Source organism: Bos javanicus, chromosome 6, assembly GCF_032452875.1.
Source record: "Bos javanicus breed banteng chromosome 6, ARS-OSU_banteng_1.0, whole genome shotgun sequence".
Taxonomy (NCBI): Eukaryota; Metazoa; Chordata; class Mammalia; order Artiodactyla; family Bovidae; genus Bos; species Bos javanicus.
Genome location: NC_083873.1, coordinates 59,447,856 through 59,467,523, shown reverse-complemented (window position 1 = coordinate 59,467,523; position 19,668 = coordinate 59,447,856). Strand labels below are relative to the sequence as shown.

Genomic DNA, 19,668 nt, shown 5'->3' with positions numbered 1-19,668 from the left:
CCTGGTATGAAGTGGGCAGAAGCATCTAGAGAAACTCAAGCACAAAAGCAGGACCTAGAACAGGTCTGCCACTGTGCACTAACCAATTAAGACACTGCATCTAAGAAATCTTCTGGAATCAAATATTTTCAGTTTGGTAGATATACCCAAAAAGCAGGCTTTTATGCTCTAATCATATTAAAATCAATAAAAATTTAAGAGCCGAAGTAGTATTTCAATGATGCTATCAAAGACAGGAATATGTTATGCTCTCAAACCAGAACAGTTTTCTATCATTCAGAACAAAATCATTAACAGGAAACACTCTGAATACATGCATTAGAGCACACCTAGGTGCTTCATAGCCTCGTAGTTGAAAAAAAAATTTTTCAACTGAAGTATAGTTGATCTATAATGTTGTGTTAGTTTTCAGTTATAACCTGAAAGTTAAATAATACAAGGACTTTTTTCTTCTTTAAGTTTTATTTTATATCAATATTAAATGTTAAAATTTTTTAAAACTTACCTACAAATCAAAATTCTTTGGTAACATATTTTGTGGAAGTATATTTAAAATGAGTTGAAATTCATACACACACACCAAGTTTCAACATCAAGATAAGAACATCAGAAGTGAAACTATGTGATTTACCTTGCATTAACTTGCCACAAGATACCTCTTCTTGTCTTTGTCGCTCCTAAACACAAAGGCAGAATAGGGGATTGGCAAAGAAGGGTGCATTAGAAAACAAGTTTATGTTATTTTCCTCAGTAATCATTTCTCCTTATAAAACTATCAATCATTCTTGCTAAATCTAATAAATCTAGATAAATATAAATTATGATTACATCTATGTATCTCTTCCACTTATAGAGCTCTTATGCTATAATTTTTAAAAAACTGTTAATGAAACTTATTAGCATTTCAAGTCTTTAAAGAGCAAAAAACTATTTATGATTTTTTTCCCTAAAATAAAAAATCAATCATATTGAGCTCCATCATTTATTATATAGTTTGGTCAATCTGGATATAATCTAAAACACTGGAAACAGAAAAAATATCAGTAATCTGTTAACTGCTAAAATTCATTCTCTCACTAAAAATTTAATAGAATCTTTGATATAACACAACAGATTATAATGAAGAGCAAAGGTGACAAAATGGACACAAAAGGAGCTCTTTATAAAAAGAAGCCTACCAACCATTACAGATTCTTTCCATTTCTCATGAATCACTTTAGCCAGATTCAGATCTATATGAACCACACAATCCTCAACTGTTAGGGACCCTTGTGAGGAGAGGAAAAAAAGAAAAGAAAATATGACCATTACTCATTATACATATGCAGAAAACATACTCAACTACCTTACACATCATAAAACTAATCTGTATTTTTAATTACTAACCTATGTCTCTAGTTTTAAAACTCTTGGAATATTTTTATGTAGTATGTTATTGTATTCACACTTCTTGGCAGATGCAATTATACAATGTTTCATATACTTAAGTTCTTCATGTCCATTACACTAAATATATTTAGCATGTTCACTTCCATTAAGACTTTCCAATAAGTGTGTCCTAAGGAATTATCTTGCCTTAAGTGTATCTGGAGTAGCATCAAAGGATTAAAAAGATGTATCTGTGCAAACAAGTATGAGGTAAATACCAGAGAAAATTTTCAATATATGCATGGGATGAATACAAAACTCTATACTCTCTAGTTTCTTGAAATTATACATTTAAAAATCCTCCACAAACACATGGTGCCAAAAACAATAATGTAGTCAACAGACTTTTACATTTGTTAACATACAAAGTAATTTTAAAATTCAACCTAAACTATCTATATTCTAGTCACAGAAAGATGCACATATAGGTAATAATTTACTTTTTCCTTACCTGAATCAATACCAACAGGGCCAAATAATTCATTGAGCTGAAAAGCCAGTTCAGGGGGCAATGCCAATTCAAGACAGTCTATGGTCAGAGATTTGGTTGTCACTGGAGTGGGATTCAGTGTCTCAGCTTTATCTTCTCCAGTAACTCCAGCTGACAAAGCATTCCCTGCCATTAGAATTGTCTCCATTTCCTGTTCCTCTTCAATCATAAATTCTTCTGTGTTTGGAAATTTCACATAGTCCTTTGGAAGATTTTCATTTTTATTTATTTCAAAAGAGTTAGTAAAATAAGTTTCTTCATGTAACTCAAGATTTGAAGTGCTTGATACAGAGTTCAAAATGTCAGACAAATTCAAAGAAGAAGGTATGTTACCTCCAGTCTCTGCAACTTCTGAATTCTTTTCCATTTCACTCACAGTTTTAGTGGTAGTAGCTTTTAGAGTATCTGGAAAAAACTGCTTCACATTATATAAATCTGAAAGTTCTGTTTGACTATTAGCAAGTACTTCATTACTATTATTTAGCTCTACAGTAGGAAGTATACTTGTTACTAATCCAGGTTTTTCAGTAGTTATAGCTCTTATTTCTGCCTGCTCTAAGTTCTCCTTTTTGGAATTACAGGTAGATTGTACATTAGTGTTATTGATATCAATTCCATGGCTAAATTCTGGCACAGAAAAATCAGAATCCTCTAAGCTTCCTCTTTGGCTAATAATTTCCTTCAAATTCAGTCCCAGAGAAAATGGCCCAATTTGTGCTTCATCGTATGATTTTTTTATATTCTCAAATTCAGTATCCTCACATAATTTGGTTTCAGAATCCAATAAAAGGCTTGTGGCCCAAATAATATCTTTGTTACACCTCTCATATAAGTCTTTTAGGGCTTCTAATGAAAAAGATCCAAATAGTTTACAAAGAATGTTAAGATTTTCAGATTCATCAGCATTGGTGAGCTCACTTTCTTCCACATATGTGCTTTTGTCATACATTACCCTATATGGAATTGCTTCTTGAACATCCAATTTTGTGTTAATATTGAAAGTTTTGGGTTTAAATCCATCTAATCTTCCTGTTAATACTCTCAGAGAATCAGAAACACTAATCTTATTTTTTTCTACTTTCCATAAGAGAGCAAAATCCTGTGGTTCAGTCTGGGTACACATGCCTACTCCTATTTCAGGGACTTCTTTAGTCTTTTCTTCTGAAAATTCAGCTAAAGTTTGTGGTCCTATTTTTTCAGGGACAGTTGGCACACTATTGATATAAGGAAGAGACAATGTGTGTTCCCTATGAATCTTTTTACTTGGACAAGTCTTACTCTCATAGGTCATTTCATTGGGCAACATTTCAGAACTTCCTCGAGTACAACCACCCAATGTTTTTAGCTCTTCAGGGCTTGTGCCCCAACAGGCCTCATGTGAAGAGTATAAGGATATTTCATTCATACTGCTGTTGGTTCCAAATTCTAGGCTGGGTTCATTTAAGCCAGCCTTTGGTATTCTTGATCTGTGCTCTCTCTGAGCTAACGAATCGAGGGAAGGCCAGTCACCCACAATGTTGAATGAATCTCTTTCCGGGTTTTTGTAAGTATCATATTCACAGCTACTGAAAGGTTCCGAGGCATCACCACACTGTGACCTGTCGTCATCCTCTACATTTTCATATGGAGGTCCTTGTGGCTGCATACAATCTACACTCACAGATAAACTATTATCTAATATTTTATGTGACTGAGGGCGATTATACTTTTTGTCATTTTGTACAGATGAGGCTTTTTCCATTTTTCGGTTCCTTTTTGTCCTCTGACCAATAGTCTTATCAACTGGCCAGTCACCAACAAAAGACAGCTCGTGTTTTGGAAACTTTTCCAAAGTTGATTTGCTCTTTTGTTTTCCAAAGGCTTTTTTCTTTACTGCTGCTCTTTCTTCCAATATTTCACTAGATAAAGATTTTTCCTTTTGATTGGGTACAGGATTTGAAAGACCACAGTCCCCTTGATTATTTTCACCATAACAACTACTTGGTGACATTCTCTCTAACAAACTATCTGCATTGGTTTCACTACACTCTTTTTCAGGAGCCATTTCTACTGGCTCTTCTTTTTCACTTTTGTCTGTAACTTGTACTTCACTTTCAGAATCAGGAAAGTATGTGTTTGGAGCTTCCTGAATGAAAGCATTCTGAATATTGGGATTCATATCACTTATTTCTTTTTTTCCTTTGTTTAAATCTGCATTAGGGAGATATGCAATATTCTCAGGCAACATATTTTCTTTGGTCACATCAAGTTTCTTCTCTTCAGTTAACTCTAGATGCTTCAAAGACGAGGATAAAACATTTTCTTCTTTTTCAGAAGTAATATCTTCATTGTCTCTTGGGCTGTAAGATTTTTTTTTAAGTATTATAACGAAATCTCTTACTGTTATGATTAGTAATATTAATACTGTTAATATATTTAAACTAAAGAACATTAATATTATGATTTAAACTAAAGAATCTTTCAACTGAAAGACAAGATACCTGATCTTACCCTAATACATGATGAACACACCCCTTTATTGTAATCCCAACACTGAGCACAAGGCCTGGCATACAAGAAGCACTCAAAACTTTTTTTGAATTAAATAATTAACAGGAGATTTTCAGTTAAGGTGTTTATGACACATTAAATATTAAAGTTAAGGTTCTAAATTTGTTCCCAGAACAGGATACCTCCTGGGCTCCTTTCCAACTTACTAAAGCTTAATACATGTGAAACTAGGTCTGCCTCTGTACCACCTGTCTTTTGCTACCAAGGAAAATGCTTAAGATTGATTTACAAAGTCACAGTCAGTCAACATGATTTGCACAATTAAGTCAAATGAGAGAAAGGGAGGACAGCTCTCAATTGAGATGTCACTTGCTAAAAATTTTTTTTAAACCACCCTCAATGTTATTTTCAGACTCAGAGCACTTTTGCCAAATCATTATATTAATACTTTCAATTTCAGTGCATTTTCCTTATTTGTCAACTCATCTTCCTTTCTATACTGCAGGAGTTCTCAAAGGCCCACCTCTCCCATGAAGCCTTCCTAAGTGAAATCACACCTAACCAGTTTTCTACATCCAGATGCTATTATAAGTCCTTTACAAGTATTAATTCATAATCCTTATGAGATCCTTATAAGCAAAGTGTTATTGCCATTTTGCAAATGAGGAGCTGAAATATAGAGAGATCTTATAATCTGTCAAGATTAAGCTTTGGGATATGAAGCCAGGAAATACAGTTAAGGAGCCCATATTCTTATCCATTTTGCAACACTGCAGCATTTATGAATCTTCTTTTCCTAACTCCTTTCCAACAGAGCTTCTCATCCCCTACCATCAAAAAATGTGAGCATTCAGACCTCTCTACATATTTAAGGCTCTTCTTTCCTCACCTACTTATTCAATTGTTTATGTGCCCTAAATATTTTTTAACAGAATCAGTACTATCCTGAACTACAAACTTCCAAAGGCTGTGACTTGTATTATTTAATCATGAGTAATACATTTTTATGATAGTTTGAAAGTATTTTTATTAATATCTAAGAGAATTAAGAAGTAATGTAACTACAAAACAACAACAGGGGGTAGATAAGGTAACATAAATACTGCAATAGCAGCAAGTTAAATAAAGAAGACAGGAATATTCATAGCATAAAGATGGACCTACATAAATCAGAAGACAATGAATCTCCCACATATGTCATCACTCACATAAACTTTTACTTCTCTTGCTAACCATAAGTATCCTGCTCTACGTAAAACTATACCTAAACCTTATAAACAACAAATGCCTAACTTATTTTTACAGTTATTTCGCAGTGATTTTAGAAGTTTCAAAATTATCTTTTTTTTTTTTTTTAATTTTTTCTGGGCTTATGGGATCTAGTTCCCTGACCAGGTATCAAACCTGGGCCCACAGCAGTGAGAGCAGAGTCCTAACCATTGGACCACCAGGGAATTCCTTCGAAATTATCACACTTTTTAAATTAGGTTTTTAAATTAAACTTTGGTACATAGAGACTTTAACCTACCTAGTACTTCTGTCACAAGAATATGCACACAATTCAATGCGTTCGATTTTCTCTGGAACTGAAGAACTCATGATTATTGGCACTGAAACAAAACGTTGATAGTGTTCCAACATTCTTGTTATTTTTTCTTTGCTTATCCCATGAATATTACGCCTAAAAATTCCAGGGGGAAAAAAGGGAAAGAGGAACATCAGTAATGGTATTTTTAAAAAATCGGCTCATATAATGTCAAAAAAAAAAACATTTCTAATATGTAAAAATATCAAAACTGGTTTATTATGACACAATGTAAACTATTTAATTTTCATTTTCATTTTATTCAGGATGTCCTAAATTACTATTTTCTTAATCATGCCACACAATCTTTTCCAAATATCCTTTATCAAGTTGGAAAAAAACCAGCAAATCTTAATAACTTTAAAAGAACTTATTCACAAGTGCTATTAAAAAAAAACAACTCATAAGAATATGGCCATCATTTTAGTTAATTACTAACTAGTGACTAAAAAATTTCTACTCAGAGGCTCTTACTTACACCAGTACAGCAGACAAAATGTCCCAAAGGACTCTCCTATTACAATAAAATTGGATCCCATATAAATTAAAGTAAACACACACTTTAATACATCTTAAGTTCAAGCGAAGAGAAAAAAAAATTCCTATTTGAAGTTTCTGGATGTCCAAATATGAAATCTGCTATATTTGTGCTTTCACTCATTGTAGTTTATTTCTTTGTTTTTGTTTATAAGCTCGTATACTTAGCTGAATCTAATATATGGGAATCCTTAGGCCTGAAACTGAAAGTGCTTTCATTCATACAGCAACAGGAGTTGCATCTGCCAAGAGGCAAGATGGTATGCTTTAGTTCTTTAAGGGTTTTATCTTAACGAAAACATCTCAATTGCAACTCTCCTGTCTCAGGTTGGATCCAAGTATTTAGTGTCTGGATCCTGGGGCTAGTATCAGCATTTGCCAGCTGGGCAAATCTGGCTTTCATATTTACATACCTCCATCTTGTCTGGTTTCAGATCACAAAGAAGCAAAGAGATAGAAAATATGAAAGAGAGGTTAAGAGACATAGACATAGAGGACAGACCAAAAGGTCTAGTATGTATCTATCCAAGTCCCAGAAAGAGAAGAGAGAGTACGTGGGACAGAAACAATTTAAAGAAAAATGGTTTAAGAATTTTCCAGAACTGATGAAAGACAATCTCCTAATCTCACAAGTTCAACAAATCCCAAGCAAGATAAATAAGAAATCCACAACTAGAAACATAATACTGAAATTGTCATTCACCAAAGATAGAAATCATATTACAAGCAACTAGAAATTTGATAAATGAATTATCTACAAAGAAAACAACCATTAGAATTATACTTGACAATAATAGTAATGGAATCCAGAAGACAGTTAAATGTTATCAATAACAGAAACTGTAAATCTAGAATATATACACTCAGCAAAAGCTTATAAGAATGAGCACAATAAAAGAACTTCCAGATTAAAAAAAAAAAAGTTTGACATAAAGCATGCCTAAATTGTAAAGAAAATTCTAAAAGATGAATGTCAGGCAGAAGAAAATTCTCAGATGAAAGGCCTATGATGAAAGAAAAATTAAGCACAAAGCAATAACTAAATGAGTGAAAACAAATACTACCTGTACATTCTAGACAGTCAGAGCCTGTAAGCTGGAAGGGAGGTTAATTATCAGAGTTAATATGTTTGAAAGTTCTTGTATGTGGGAAGAGGAAGGCTAAGAAAATGGTTTAACTTAAAAGTCTGCACGATAAAACTTTTAATGTAACCACTGAAAGACTTAAAATAGTATATGTAATCTCCAAACTAGTAGAGAAGGAAAAAATGAGCAAGCAAATCTGCATTCAATTTTTAAAAATCCGAAGTAAGGCAAGATAGGAGGAAAAAATCAAATATTTAATTTTCTGTGATAGGAAAAAACAATCACAAAAAATGTGAGATAAATAAAAAGTACACAGAATGAGGCAGTAAGAAACAAGACCAATTATATGAATAACCAAAATAACTGTAAAAAAACTAAAATATCAGTTAAAAGCTAAAGACAGAGTGAATTTTTTAAAACCCAGCCATACTGGTCATAAGAGATACACCTAAACACAAAGATATTGAAAGGTTGAAAGGAAAAGTATAGAAAAATTAGTAACACTCAAATACTAACTAAAAAAAGTTGGTATATTTCTATTTATATTAGACAATTAGATTTTATAACAAAAATTAATACTAATAAAAGAAAACCAGTGGACAAAGATAAAAGCTTCCATTAGAGTGATGCAAAGATCTTAAGACTATATGGACTTCAAAAAATATCCTTAGTATATTTAAAACAAAAAATAGAATTATAGGGAAAGACTATTATAATCAACATAATAGTGGTAGAGGAAGATTTCAACACACCTCTCACAGTAGATTTTTCTCATCCCTCTCTTAAAGATTAACTCATTAAGCAAAATTTTCAAAAAAGTTATATATAATGTGAGCAAATGAATAAGCATGATTTAATGATATAGTAATACACTATAACCATCATACATTCTTATCAAGCAAATATGAACATTATAACAAACTGATAATGAACTAGTAAAACACATCTTTAAAAATATCAGAGAATTAGTTTGATACAAACCACATAATCTTATCTACTGAAGTAAAGTTGAAAATCAATTTTTTGAGAAGATAAATTTTATATCCATCTACTCAAAAATTCAAAATATAGTTCTAAATAACCCAAAGGTTAAAGAATAAAAGTAACAGTAATGCAAACTAGAAAATAAATGATTAAAAGAAGATATTACACAGTAAAATTCTAGGAGCAGCTAGCATGGTACGTAAGGAAATTTACAGCATTAAATGCTCATACTAGAAAATAACCTGAACTTTCAGTTCAAGCCTTACAAAAATAACAATAAACAAAGCAAAATAGTTTTTTTTTTAAAGCAAAGAAACTAGAATAAAAGAGAAGCAGAAAAGAATTAAACATAAAACAAACGTATAATAGAAAGCTCAACAAAGCAGAGATGTTTATTTGAAAATGCTAATAAAAAATCTGATCTCTAGTGAGAATAAACAAGAAAAAAAGAAAATACATGTAAACATATTAGGATTAAAAAGGGGAACTAAGTATAGAGGTAGCAGAGATTTAAACTTGAAGAGAATATCAACCATCTTAATAAAAAGTCAATAAATTTGAAAACTTTGGTATAATGGACAAATTCCAATTGAAACTTCTTACAAAGAAAACACACAATACAGATAGTTTCGTAAGTAAATCCTATCAAACATTCAAACTTACATAAACTCAGAAAAGAGAAAAAAAGAAAATACTTCCCAACTAACTCTATGAACCTAAAACCATCATACCAAAACCAGGCAAGACAGGGCAAAGAATAAAAACTGTAAGTCAATCTCACTCATTCATGCCGATGCAAAAATCCTAAACAAAATATTAGAAAACCAAATCTAGTAACGTATCAAGAGGATAATAAAAAGGAATAAAATACTGATTCATGCTACAACATGGGTGAACCTTGAAAACATTATATTAAGTGAAGCTGCCAGACACAAAAGTTCACACATGATTCCACTTACATGAAATGTTCAGAACAGGCAAATTAACAGAGACAGAAAAGCAGATTAGTGATTGCCAAGGGGTAAAGTGGAACTGGGAGTGACTAGCAATAGCAGGTACAGGGTTTCTTTTTGAGGTGATGAAAACATTCATTAATTAGATAGTGGTGATGGTTGCACAATGTTGTAAATATCCTGAAGACAAGCTGTCCTTCAGTTAATACTGAAATCAGTTCAAATTACGAAGAAGAAAATATCCTGACCAAAATTAATTTAGGGCTATCTCTATGGGAATACAAAGCACAAAACAAAATACACTGTCCATGTCCTGAGTAACATTTTCATCCAAATTAAACAATTAAAGAAAAAAGTATAATCTTGTGGGGGAAAGCAGAGTGAGTAGTGAAAAACCCAAACAGCTAACATTTGCTACCTTTTCTGTTTACATGTTCTCCCTTCCCTCCAGCACGGTAAGTCACCAGGCAGCTACCACAATTTGCTCCTTCCAATGGCACATAGTTCAGGTTTGCCAAACCCTAGTCTCTTCTAGTTTCAGATATTGACATTATATTTTTAATAAATAACAAAGTACTGGCTATATAACACAACTGGAATTTTTCTGTTTAATAACTCAATTTCAGAATAAAAAGATACAAATTCTTCATAAACTGAAAAAGAGAACCTACAGGCAATAAAAATTTTGTCAATTTTTAAGTGGCAAAGCCACAATCTAATCCATTTTGTTTTATTCATTATTTACAAGAGGAAAATAATCTAGATGGACTTTTTCTCACTCTCACAAAACTAAAACATTTTATATAAGCTCCAAGTTTTACCTTGCAAGTTCCTTCGGTTTGAATTTCCACCATGTATCCGGTTCCCGGAAAAGGACTTTATATTTATGTTTTTGAGACTACATACAAAAAAGACAAATGCATTTTTAAATAATTACTTCCATGAAATTAAATTTTCCCCAAATTCACAGCATGTTAAAACTGAAAGAATATAAAAGATTATCTATCTTGATGAGTGTGTTACCAGGCAAGATGAAGTCTCTCTGATCCAACAACAAACTTCTAGAAATTTATGCTGATAAAAACTTATGTCAGAGTGCAAAATTATATACACAGCAGAATATCTAGTTCATCATTATTTGTAATAGCAAAAGAATACACACAACACAGTGTCTATTAATATGGAACTGGCTAAATAAAGGAGGATATAATCATACAATGAAAATACATACAATGGCTTTTAAAATCCTCTGTTAATGAGAAAATGTTCTTAATGTAAATTGTTAAGAAAGTAAGATACAGAATTTTCACTAGAATAAAAAAAGATAATCTGCATATGTATAGAAAACTTCTGGAAGGAGTCTCAAAAATACTATGAAAAGTATCTACCTCAAGGGAATAGGACTTTAGGCTTTCTTTTTTATGGCTTGAATACCTATCAGAATACATACATGACTTTTATAATTTTAAAACTATTTTAAATGACAACGCATTCTTTTTTTTTTTTTTGGCCACACTGCACAGCTTGAGGGAATCTTAGTTTCCCAACCAGGGATTAAACAGGCACCCTCGGCAGTGAAAGCATAAAGTCCTAACTACTGGTCTGCCAGGGAATCATGGAATTCCCAATGACAGCTACTGAGAAACTATTTTTCAAAACTCTAGTATTTTGGCACAGCAATGCCAAATAAAAAAAGAGAGAGAAACTATTCTACCTGAACTTTTTCCATCTCAACTGATGTCAATCTTCAGTTACACAGGCCAAAACCCAACTTGATGCCATACTTAATGCCTCTCTTTCACATCCGTATCAATCCAATAAGAAATTCAACTGGCTCTACTTTAAAAATATATCCAGAATTTAATCTCTACTCACCATGACCTTCACTGCTCCCATGTTGGTCTGAACCATGTCATCTCTTTAACTACCACGAAAGCCCTTTAACAAGTCTCCTTCCTGCTTCCATTCTCCCCCACTCCCAAGTCTATTCTCAACACTGCCCTACAGTGATTCTTTTAACAGTCAGATCATGTCACTACTCTGCTCAAAACCCTGTTATGAACTAATGAATTTATTCTCTCAAATCTTTTATGTGGAAACTCCCATTCCACCATGTGACTGCGTTTGGAGACAGGACCTTTATGGAAGTAATTAGGGTTAAATGAAGTCAAAAGTTTAGGGCACTAGTGTCCCTGTAAGAAGAGACACCAGAGAACTTGTTCTCTCTACCATGTGAGAACACAGCAAGAAGAGAACTCTCAACAGAACTTGATCCTCCTGGACCTTGATCTGGGACATCTAGTTTCCAAAACTGTGAGAAAATAAAATTCCTCTTGTTTAAGCTATCTAGTCTATGGTAATCTTTATGGCAACCTGAGCAGACTAATGTATCTTCCATGTCACTCAAGGTAAAATCCTAAGTCCTCACAGAGACCTAGGCATAAGCCCTTACATAAGTCTGCCCTGCCATCTCCCTAACCACCATTACATCTCTGACCTCACCTCCCACTATTGATCCCCTCAGTTTTATGACAAGATGTCAATAGTGGTCATTGCTATTTTCTGTCATTCTGACAGAAAAGTTCAAAGATCAACCCAGACACCAAGGTAGTAGTGACATAATACCCTGTAATGAGCCTGCTCACTTCCATCTCCTCACCTCAGCACCAAATTTCTATAACTTATTCAATGGCTGGCAATAGTCCAGGTCTCTAATTACCTAAAGGGGTATATTTAGCTCTTAGAATCAAATTAATTTTAAATGCACACATACACACAGAGGAAAAGAGACTAAGCATTTAAAGACTTTTTCAACTCCCATTATCAATGGACAAATCTTAACAATAAATTATATTACTTAAGAGGATTCTGACTTAGGTCAACCTATATGATAGTCCACAAGGGAAAATACTACTTTGCCATATATTTTATGTGTGTGTGTGCACATACACACACACACATATTTATGTTTAGCCAGTAGAAACTAAGCTACTTGACTGCTCCCTATTTATCCCTAACTTACTATTTTAGCTACTTTTGTGAATGACAGTCAAGACAGTAATAGACTATTATCTCCAATCTATCCCACTCTTCTACACTTTCATTATCTTAATAACAAAAGAAGCAAAAGGTGATCCTCTCCTCTACAGTAATTCCTGCATCTACTTCTTTATGAAGACAAAAGCATTTGGCATCTAAGATAAACAGGAGTCCTTTATATTTCTAAGTAGAGTTGAAAAGAGTCAAGGAATCAGTATTGGAAAAAAGGATTTACATTTTTAATTGTTATATAATAAATAAGGGAAAAGATAACATTATAGAAGGCTGAAGCCTAAATGAAAATCAGAAACATACAATTTGGGGGCTTATTTATTTACTACATAGGAAAATAAAGTGTTAAAAAATTTTCTAAGATGACAGCAGGAAGCTAAGAAAAACCTACAGAGGAGTCAAGTAAAGTTAAGGGGAAAGCACGTCCCTGTGGTAAATATATTAGTCTAGAAATTAGGAACTCCTAAGGCCAGAAAGCAAACTGAATTTCAGCCTCAAAGAAGTCTGTTTCCTCTACCACGCTGCACAGAAGTAAAATCTCACTTGCTTTCAAAGGAAACATAATTTTCTTTAGCAAAGTAAAGAATCACACCTTCAAAACAGTACAAACACACTAGGCACAGTAAAGGGGGTATAAGCTGGATGTGTTAAAAATACAGAATAGCAAGTATAACATTCATTAACTAAAGAAACAAGCTGAGCTTCAATGTGCCAGACATGTGCTAATCTTGGGAGAATAAAACAAATAATACACATACTCACAAAAGCTTCACTCATCAATTTACTCAACAAATATATATTTAGTATATGCCAGTGCTATACTTTGTAGATTCAATGATGAATAAAACAACAGCCCTACCCTCAAGAAAAATAGATGGCTTAAAGCCAAATTCAGCCCATCAGCCAATATTTGAACAGATTAGGAACTAAGGATATATAAATATAAATATATATATATATATATATTTTTTTATGTTTAAAGGATTGTTTAAAAAGAATATGCAACAGACTGCGGCCTGTAAAACCTAAAATATTGACTATCTGGTGTTTTCTAGACAAAAATTTGTCAACTCATGACCTACTGATAAAAACAATGTACTTAGTGCTATAACAGAAATAAGCCAGGGTGCCATGAAAGAAGAGTGCCCAAGTCAGCTTTTTAGTAAATGAATGAATGCTAACTTACTAAAAAGTCAGGACTGTTTGCTTGAATTCACTTAAGTATTAGTATCCCCCCAAAATTCCAAACCCATTATTAAAGACTTATGACAATTTATGGTACAAACCAAAGCAACATATGGTTTCATTTCCCATGCCTGTAGGTTTGTATTATCTATTATTACAGGAGACACCTTCTTCTCAAATGCTTCTTTTGCTGAAAAACAGAAAATGAGAAATCACTTTTAATAACTATGTTTTAAAAAATCTAATCTTATTGATTAGATTTGAAATTTCATAATTTGAAAATCATAGATATGTGCTAATTTTACTCACAATTCTACTTCTAAATACGCTGAAGAAGGAAATGGCAACCCACTCCAGTATTCTTGCCTGGAAAATCCCATGGACAGAGGAGCCTGACGGGCCACAGTCCACAGGGTCACAAGAGTCAGACACGACTTAGCAACTAAACCACCACTACTTCTAAATACTATTTTGAGTATATGAAAAACTAAAGTACAGGAAAATGCTGAATAATAAATCCTAAATACTAAAATTATAATCAGAAATTAAATAAAAACTGGTCTAAATTTGATGTGTATATTAAATGTATAGACAGCATAAATAGGGGGGAAGTTTTCATTAAAACCAATAAAAAGACAATAATCCAATTTAAAAATGGCAAAAGATCTAAATAGAAAGCTCTCCAAAGGAGATAAACAAGTAGCCAATAAACAGACAAAAAGCGATCAGGGAAATGCAAATCAAAACCACAATGAGATACCACTTAACACCCATCATTAGGACAGCCATAGTCCAAAAGATCAGATTAAAAAAAGTTTTTTAATTAAAAAAAAAAAAAAAAGACAAGTGTTAGTAAAGATGAAGAAAAGTTGGAACTCTCATATACTGCTACTGAGAATGTAAAATGGTGCTCTTGCTTTGGAAAATAGCTTGACAGTTCCTAGAAAGGTAAAACATAGACAGGTATGTTCATAGCAACATTATTCATAATAGCCAAAAAATGAAAACAATACAAATATCCATCAACTAATGAATGGATAAATGAAATGTGGCATATCCACATAATGGAATATTATTCAGCCATAAAAAAGAATAAATTACTGATACTTTCTACAACACAGATGAACCTTGAAAACATTATGCTAAGTGAAAAAAAAACCATTCACAAAAGACCACATATTATATGAGTCTACTTGGATAAAATGTCAGAATAGATAAACCTATAGAAAGTGAAGTAGTGGTTGCCTGGGGTTGGGAGAGAGTTAAGGAGAAATGAGGAGGGACTGCTAATGGGTATGTGGTCTTTCTGAAGTGATAAAAATGTTCTAAATTTGATTGTGGTGATGGTTGTACAACAAGGAATATGTTTAAAACTATCTGACTCTTATCTCACTCAATAAAGCTTTTTTAAAAAGTTCTGCCAATTAATTTCAAATTATTATTGCTGCAGTTGTTGTTACAGAAAGGCAAGTTGAACTACTGATAAGCACTCTTCATTCTCATTTAACCTTTATAAGAAATCTAGGGGATTAGTACTATTAAACTCTTTTACAGATGAGGACACAGGATCCTGGAGACTACAAATAACTTGCTTAAGAGCACACAGCTGGTAACTGGCAAATCCAAGACTGCACTTGATCACATCAGACTGTTTTTTATTTTTGTGTTGGTATTTTCATATTCCTGATTTTTACTTTAATATTTAGTTCAAGAAAGAATATAGAAAAATTTAACCATGTCTAAAGATGACAAACTCAAGAATAGCCTTCAAAGTGCATGTATCACAAAAGAAAGGCTAAGTAAAATACTGTCTATATGTCTTAACAAGAATTTCCCATATAAAATTCAAACTATTCATAACTAAACATTTCATGATAAAATCATCTTCAGTGAATAGTTGCACTAATAAGAAAATTGAGGTTTTACCAATAACCTTCCTGCAGGTTTAGTTTGAGGGAAGTCATTTTCCACTCTCACACAATCCTCTACAAAAATTAGGCCAATCTAGGGAAGACTGGTGGAGAAGGCAATGGCACCCCACTCCAGTACGCTTGCCTGGAAAATCCCATGGACGGAGGAGCCTGGAAGGCTGCAGTCCATGGGGTCTATAAGAGTCGGACACGACTGAGTGACTTCACTTTGACTTTTCACTTTCATGCATTGGAGAAGGAAATGGCGACCCACTCCAGTATTCTTGCCTAGAGAATCCCAGGAATGGGGGAGCCTGGTGGGCTGCCGTCTGTGGGCGTCGCACAAAGTCGGACACGACTGAAACGACTTAGCAACAGCAGCAGCAGGGAAGACTAATGGTTAACAATGCAAATTCTATTTTAGGAAACTGGAACCAGAGCATGCCAGACAACTGTAACCATCTTGAGCTACTTCCAGACCAATGTAGAAAATCTGACTTACTTCTGACAAGATCTCCATTGACTAAATAAAACTTAAACATTTCAGGCAATGTTCTAAGCTATTTTACAAAAATTAACTCATTTAATCCTCATCACAGATCTACGAGACTACCTCCTCCACTTATTATGTAATAAGAATTGCTATAGTTATAATTTTATCTATATTATATAGTTATAATTTAGAATGAAAGTTAATTACAGACCCGCAAAAAAAAAAAAAAAAGAAAGTTAATTACAACTTAAAAGTTGTATGTCACTCAAAATAAAAACACCTGGCGGATTTTTTCCTTTATATTGCTCTTAATATTACCCATCACTTGACGTCTATCCTTACCACGATTCTGGTTCCATTCATGTGCTTCTCCTAAGTATCTTACATCAAACTGGTATTGTCCATTTATGTAAAAATAATCATCAGTACTAAGAATAACTCCACTTGGATTATCCTCTTGCAAAGTCCTGTGAATGATAAACGTAATTATTTTCATTAATTATTCTTCTAAATTCTCTCTCCTGATTTTTGCAAGGTCATAATCCAAATTAAAAATTCAAGTATCATTATTTAAAAGAATAAAGATACTTTATTTCTCAAACAAATCACATTGAAAATCTCTAAGCAGAAGTCTGACTCCCAAGAAAACCGAGGCAAGTCTACTTTGCTTTACGTAAATTATTATTTCGGAAACTTTTAAAATATATTATGAAGTCCTTTGTCCTTACTATAAAGGTATGAAGGTTAACACAATTTTAAATATCAAGAAAACCAGTAACTAACAATGCTTCAAAATTCTTATCAATCACATGCATCTCCCTCATCTGGCCACTTGATACACACAGATCTACCTTACCCGCTCTATGCTGAAGGTCACTTCCAGGTAGGCAAGTACCTTGATATTTAATTCTACTTTAAAAGTAGAGGAAACTCTTAGACTATTCATTTAATCAGCTCAATTATACAAAGTTAAGGACTTCTCTGGTGGTCCAGTGGTTAAGAATCCACCTGTCAATGCAGGGGACTTGGGTTCAGTCCTTGGTCTGGTCCAGGAAGATTCCATGTGCTGCAGGGCAACTAAGCCCATGTGCCACAACTACCGAAGTCCCAAGGCCCTAGGGCCCATGCTCTGCAATAAGAAGTCACTGCAATGAGGAGCCCATGCACCACAATTAGAGAGTGGCCCCCGTGCACTGCAACTAGAGAAAGCCAGCGCACAGCAGTGAAGACCCAATGCAGCCAAAAATACATTTAATTTAAAAAAATTTTAATAAATAATACAAAGATAAGATAGTTTTATAGGGGTTTTCTGACTCCTCTCTTTCTTTTGGCCACATTAGCTTGCAGGATCTTAGCTTACCAACCAGAGACAGAATCCAAAGCGTGAAGTCTTAACTACTGGACCATCAGGAAAGTACCCCATCTCTCTTTCTTGACTCTGGAATTTATCTTCTATATAACTGAGATACATGTAAAAAATAAGCAAAGAGAATCCACAGAGACATAACAGTGCTACCCTCTTGACATATATGTATATGTGCAACTGATGACCACTTTGCTGTACAGAAGAAACTAACACAAAATTGTAAAACAGCTATATGCCAATAAAAACCTATTTTATTTTATTAATTTTATTGTATTGGAGTATAATTTACTTACAATGTTGTATTAGTTTCAGGTGTACAACAAAGTGAGTCAGTTATGCATATATATATATATATATCCACTCTTAAAGATTCTTTTCTCATATTGAAATATATCTTTTGAATTTGATTTTTATTAGTATCTATTAAGCAAAAATAGGATTCCCTGATAGCTCAGTTGGTAAAGAAACCGCCTGCAATGCAGGAGACCCCTGTTTGATTCCTGGGTGGGGAAGATCCCCTGGAGAAGGGAAAGGCTACCCACTGCAGTATTCTGGCCTGGAGAATTCCATGGACTCTATAATCTATGGGGTCACAGAGTTGGACATGACTGAGCTACTTTCACTCTCACTTTAAGAGAAAGAGGTGCTGTTTTAATCCCTGAGCATCCATCAGTAAATTATATTCATGAAGCTTACATTGTAGTGAATGCTCACTTGATCTCACTTTCTGAGACTCCTTCATTTATCTTCTCTTTTACCTCTAAGCTTTCCCCTCTGACACTTCACATCTATCTCAGCTATCTTTTAAATTTTTAACCACACTTTAAAGATCCCTTTTCAACTGTTACCCAACTTCTCTCCTTAACTGCTTTAGTATAAATGCTTTTTTAAGGTCTTAAGGTCTTCCACCTTTCCAGGGCAACAAAAGTATTTTTCAAGATAGCCATTCGTAGCCTTCTTTCCAATAACTCTGAAAGTCTTTTTTCATCTTTAATTTTCCTTGGACACAACAGCTTAACACTGTGGACCACTCTCTCTGAGAAAATTCAGCTACCTATCTCTGCACTTCCCAGTTACTTCTCTCTTTTCATTCAAATTTTAGCAAGCTCCAACTTTGTGACAAGCATTTCTTTCTCTTCCTAATCTCTAACCGTAGCTGCTTCTGGCTCTGAGGACTCTGAAACCTACTTCTTCAAACCTGTGTCACAGCTCTATTACCTTTTAAGGTACCCTCTTTTGTTTCAATCTTTCACAAAATGAAGTATCATAACTGACTGTAGTATCTATAATATTATTTCCTATTCTTGTGGTCATTAAATCAAAGAGAAAGCCTATGTCTATAGAAGAATATATTTATAAATATATGAGTAGAATATGTGGAAATTTATTGGAAGATAAATCCAGACTAAGAAAGGACATTAAAAAAACAACCGAAAATGAGCTTATCAAGGTATACATGAGTGTTCCCAAAGACTAGATACACCTAGGATAAAATAGAAAAGACTCAGCTGAGAACAGCAAACCATGAGAGAAAATAGATAAAACTTAGAAGGAAAAGGGAAAAATTGGCAAAAAAAAATAAATTAGATGTAAATATTCTGGAATTTAAAGAAGAGGATTGAAAGAACTTTGAAAACAACACCCTTTAACAAGTATCACTGAAAGTATAACGAAGTTGCCTCTATCCCTGACTCTGGTCTCTGAGACTAAGACATCCACAACGTATCTTAACTACAAAAAGCACACAGATGGGATATATGAGATATATGTGGTACTGAGGGTACCACATTTTGCAAGGAAAAAAAAAAAAATCACTGAAAATTTGAAGTTCTCTGATTACCAATGGTTCATCCTATGTTCTCTTCCTTCATATTATACATTTCTAAACCTTATTTAACAACATGCTACAATTCCAAATTTCCAACTACCAGCAGAATTCTTGTTAAGACTTTCTTGAATTCAAAATCAATTATGGCCCTTTATCTATATAATCAAAGCTGAATTTATCTTTCTCCCACTCAAATTAGTTCTCTTCCACACAAACTTATTTCTTTTGATTTTACAAGCTCACAATCTTGAAACCACCTTTAATTTTTTTCTTCTATTCTGTC

The 19,668-nt window shown here is 33.4% G+C and overlaps 1 protein-coding gene across 4 annotated transcripts in view; it reads right to left on the bottom strand.

Moving 5' to 3' along the window:
* Positions 1 to 19,668, bottom strand: part of N4BP2 (NEDD4 binding protein 2) — a 55,909-nt gene that overhangs the window by 29,334 nt on the left and 6,907 nt on the right. For all 4 annotated transcript variants that reach the window (XM_061419950.1, XM_061419951.1, XM_061419954.1 and 1 more), the window contains exons 4-10: positions 16,534 to 16,658; positions 13,890 to 13,978; positions 10,374 to 10,450; positions 5,937 to 6,089; positions 1,880 to 4,257; positions 1,183 to 1,268; positions 632 to 677 (exon numbers count right to left, since the gene is read on the bottom strand). In XM_061419950.1, coding sequence (XP_061275934.1) covers positions 632 to 677; positions 1,183 to 1,268; positions 1,880 to 4,257; positions 5,937 to 6,089; positions 10,374 to 10,450; positions 13,890 to 13,978; positions 16,534 to 16,658 — 2,954 coding nt within the window. The remainder of the gene's footprint in view (positions 1 to 631; positions 678 to 1,182; positions 1,269 to 1,879; positions 4,258 to 5,936; positions 6,090 to 10,373; positions 10,451 to 13,889; positions 13,979 to 16,533; positions 16,659 to 19,668) is intronic.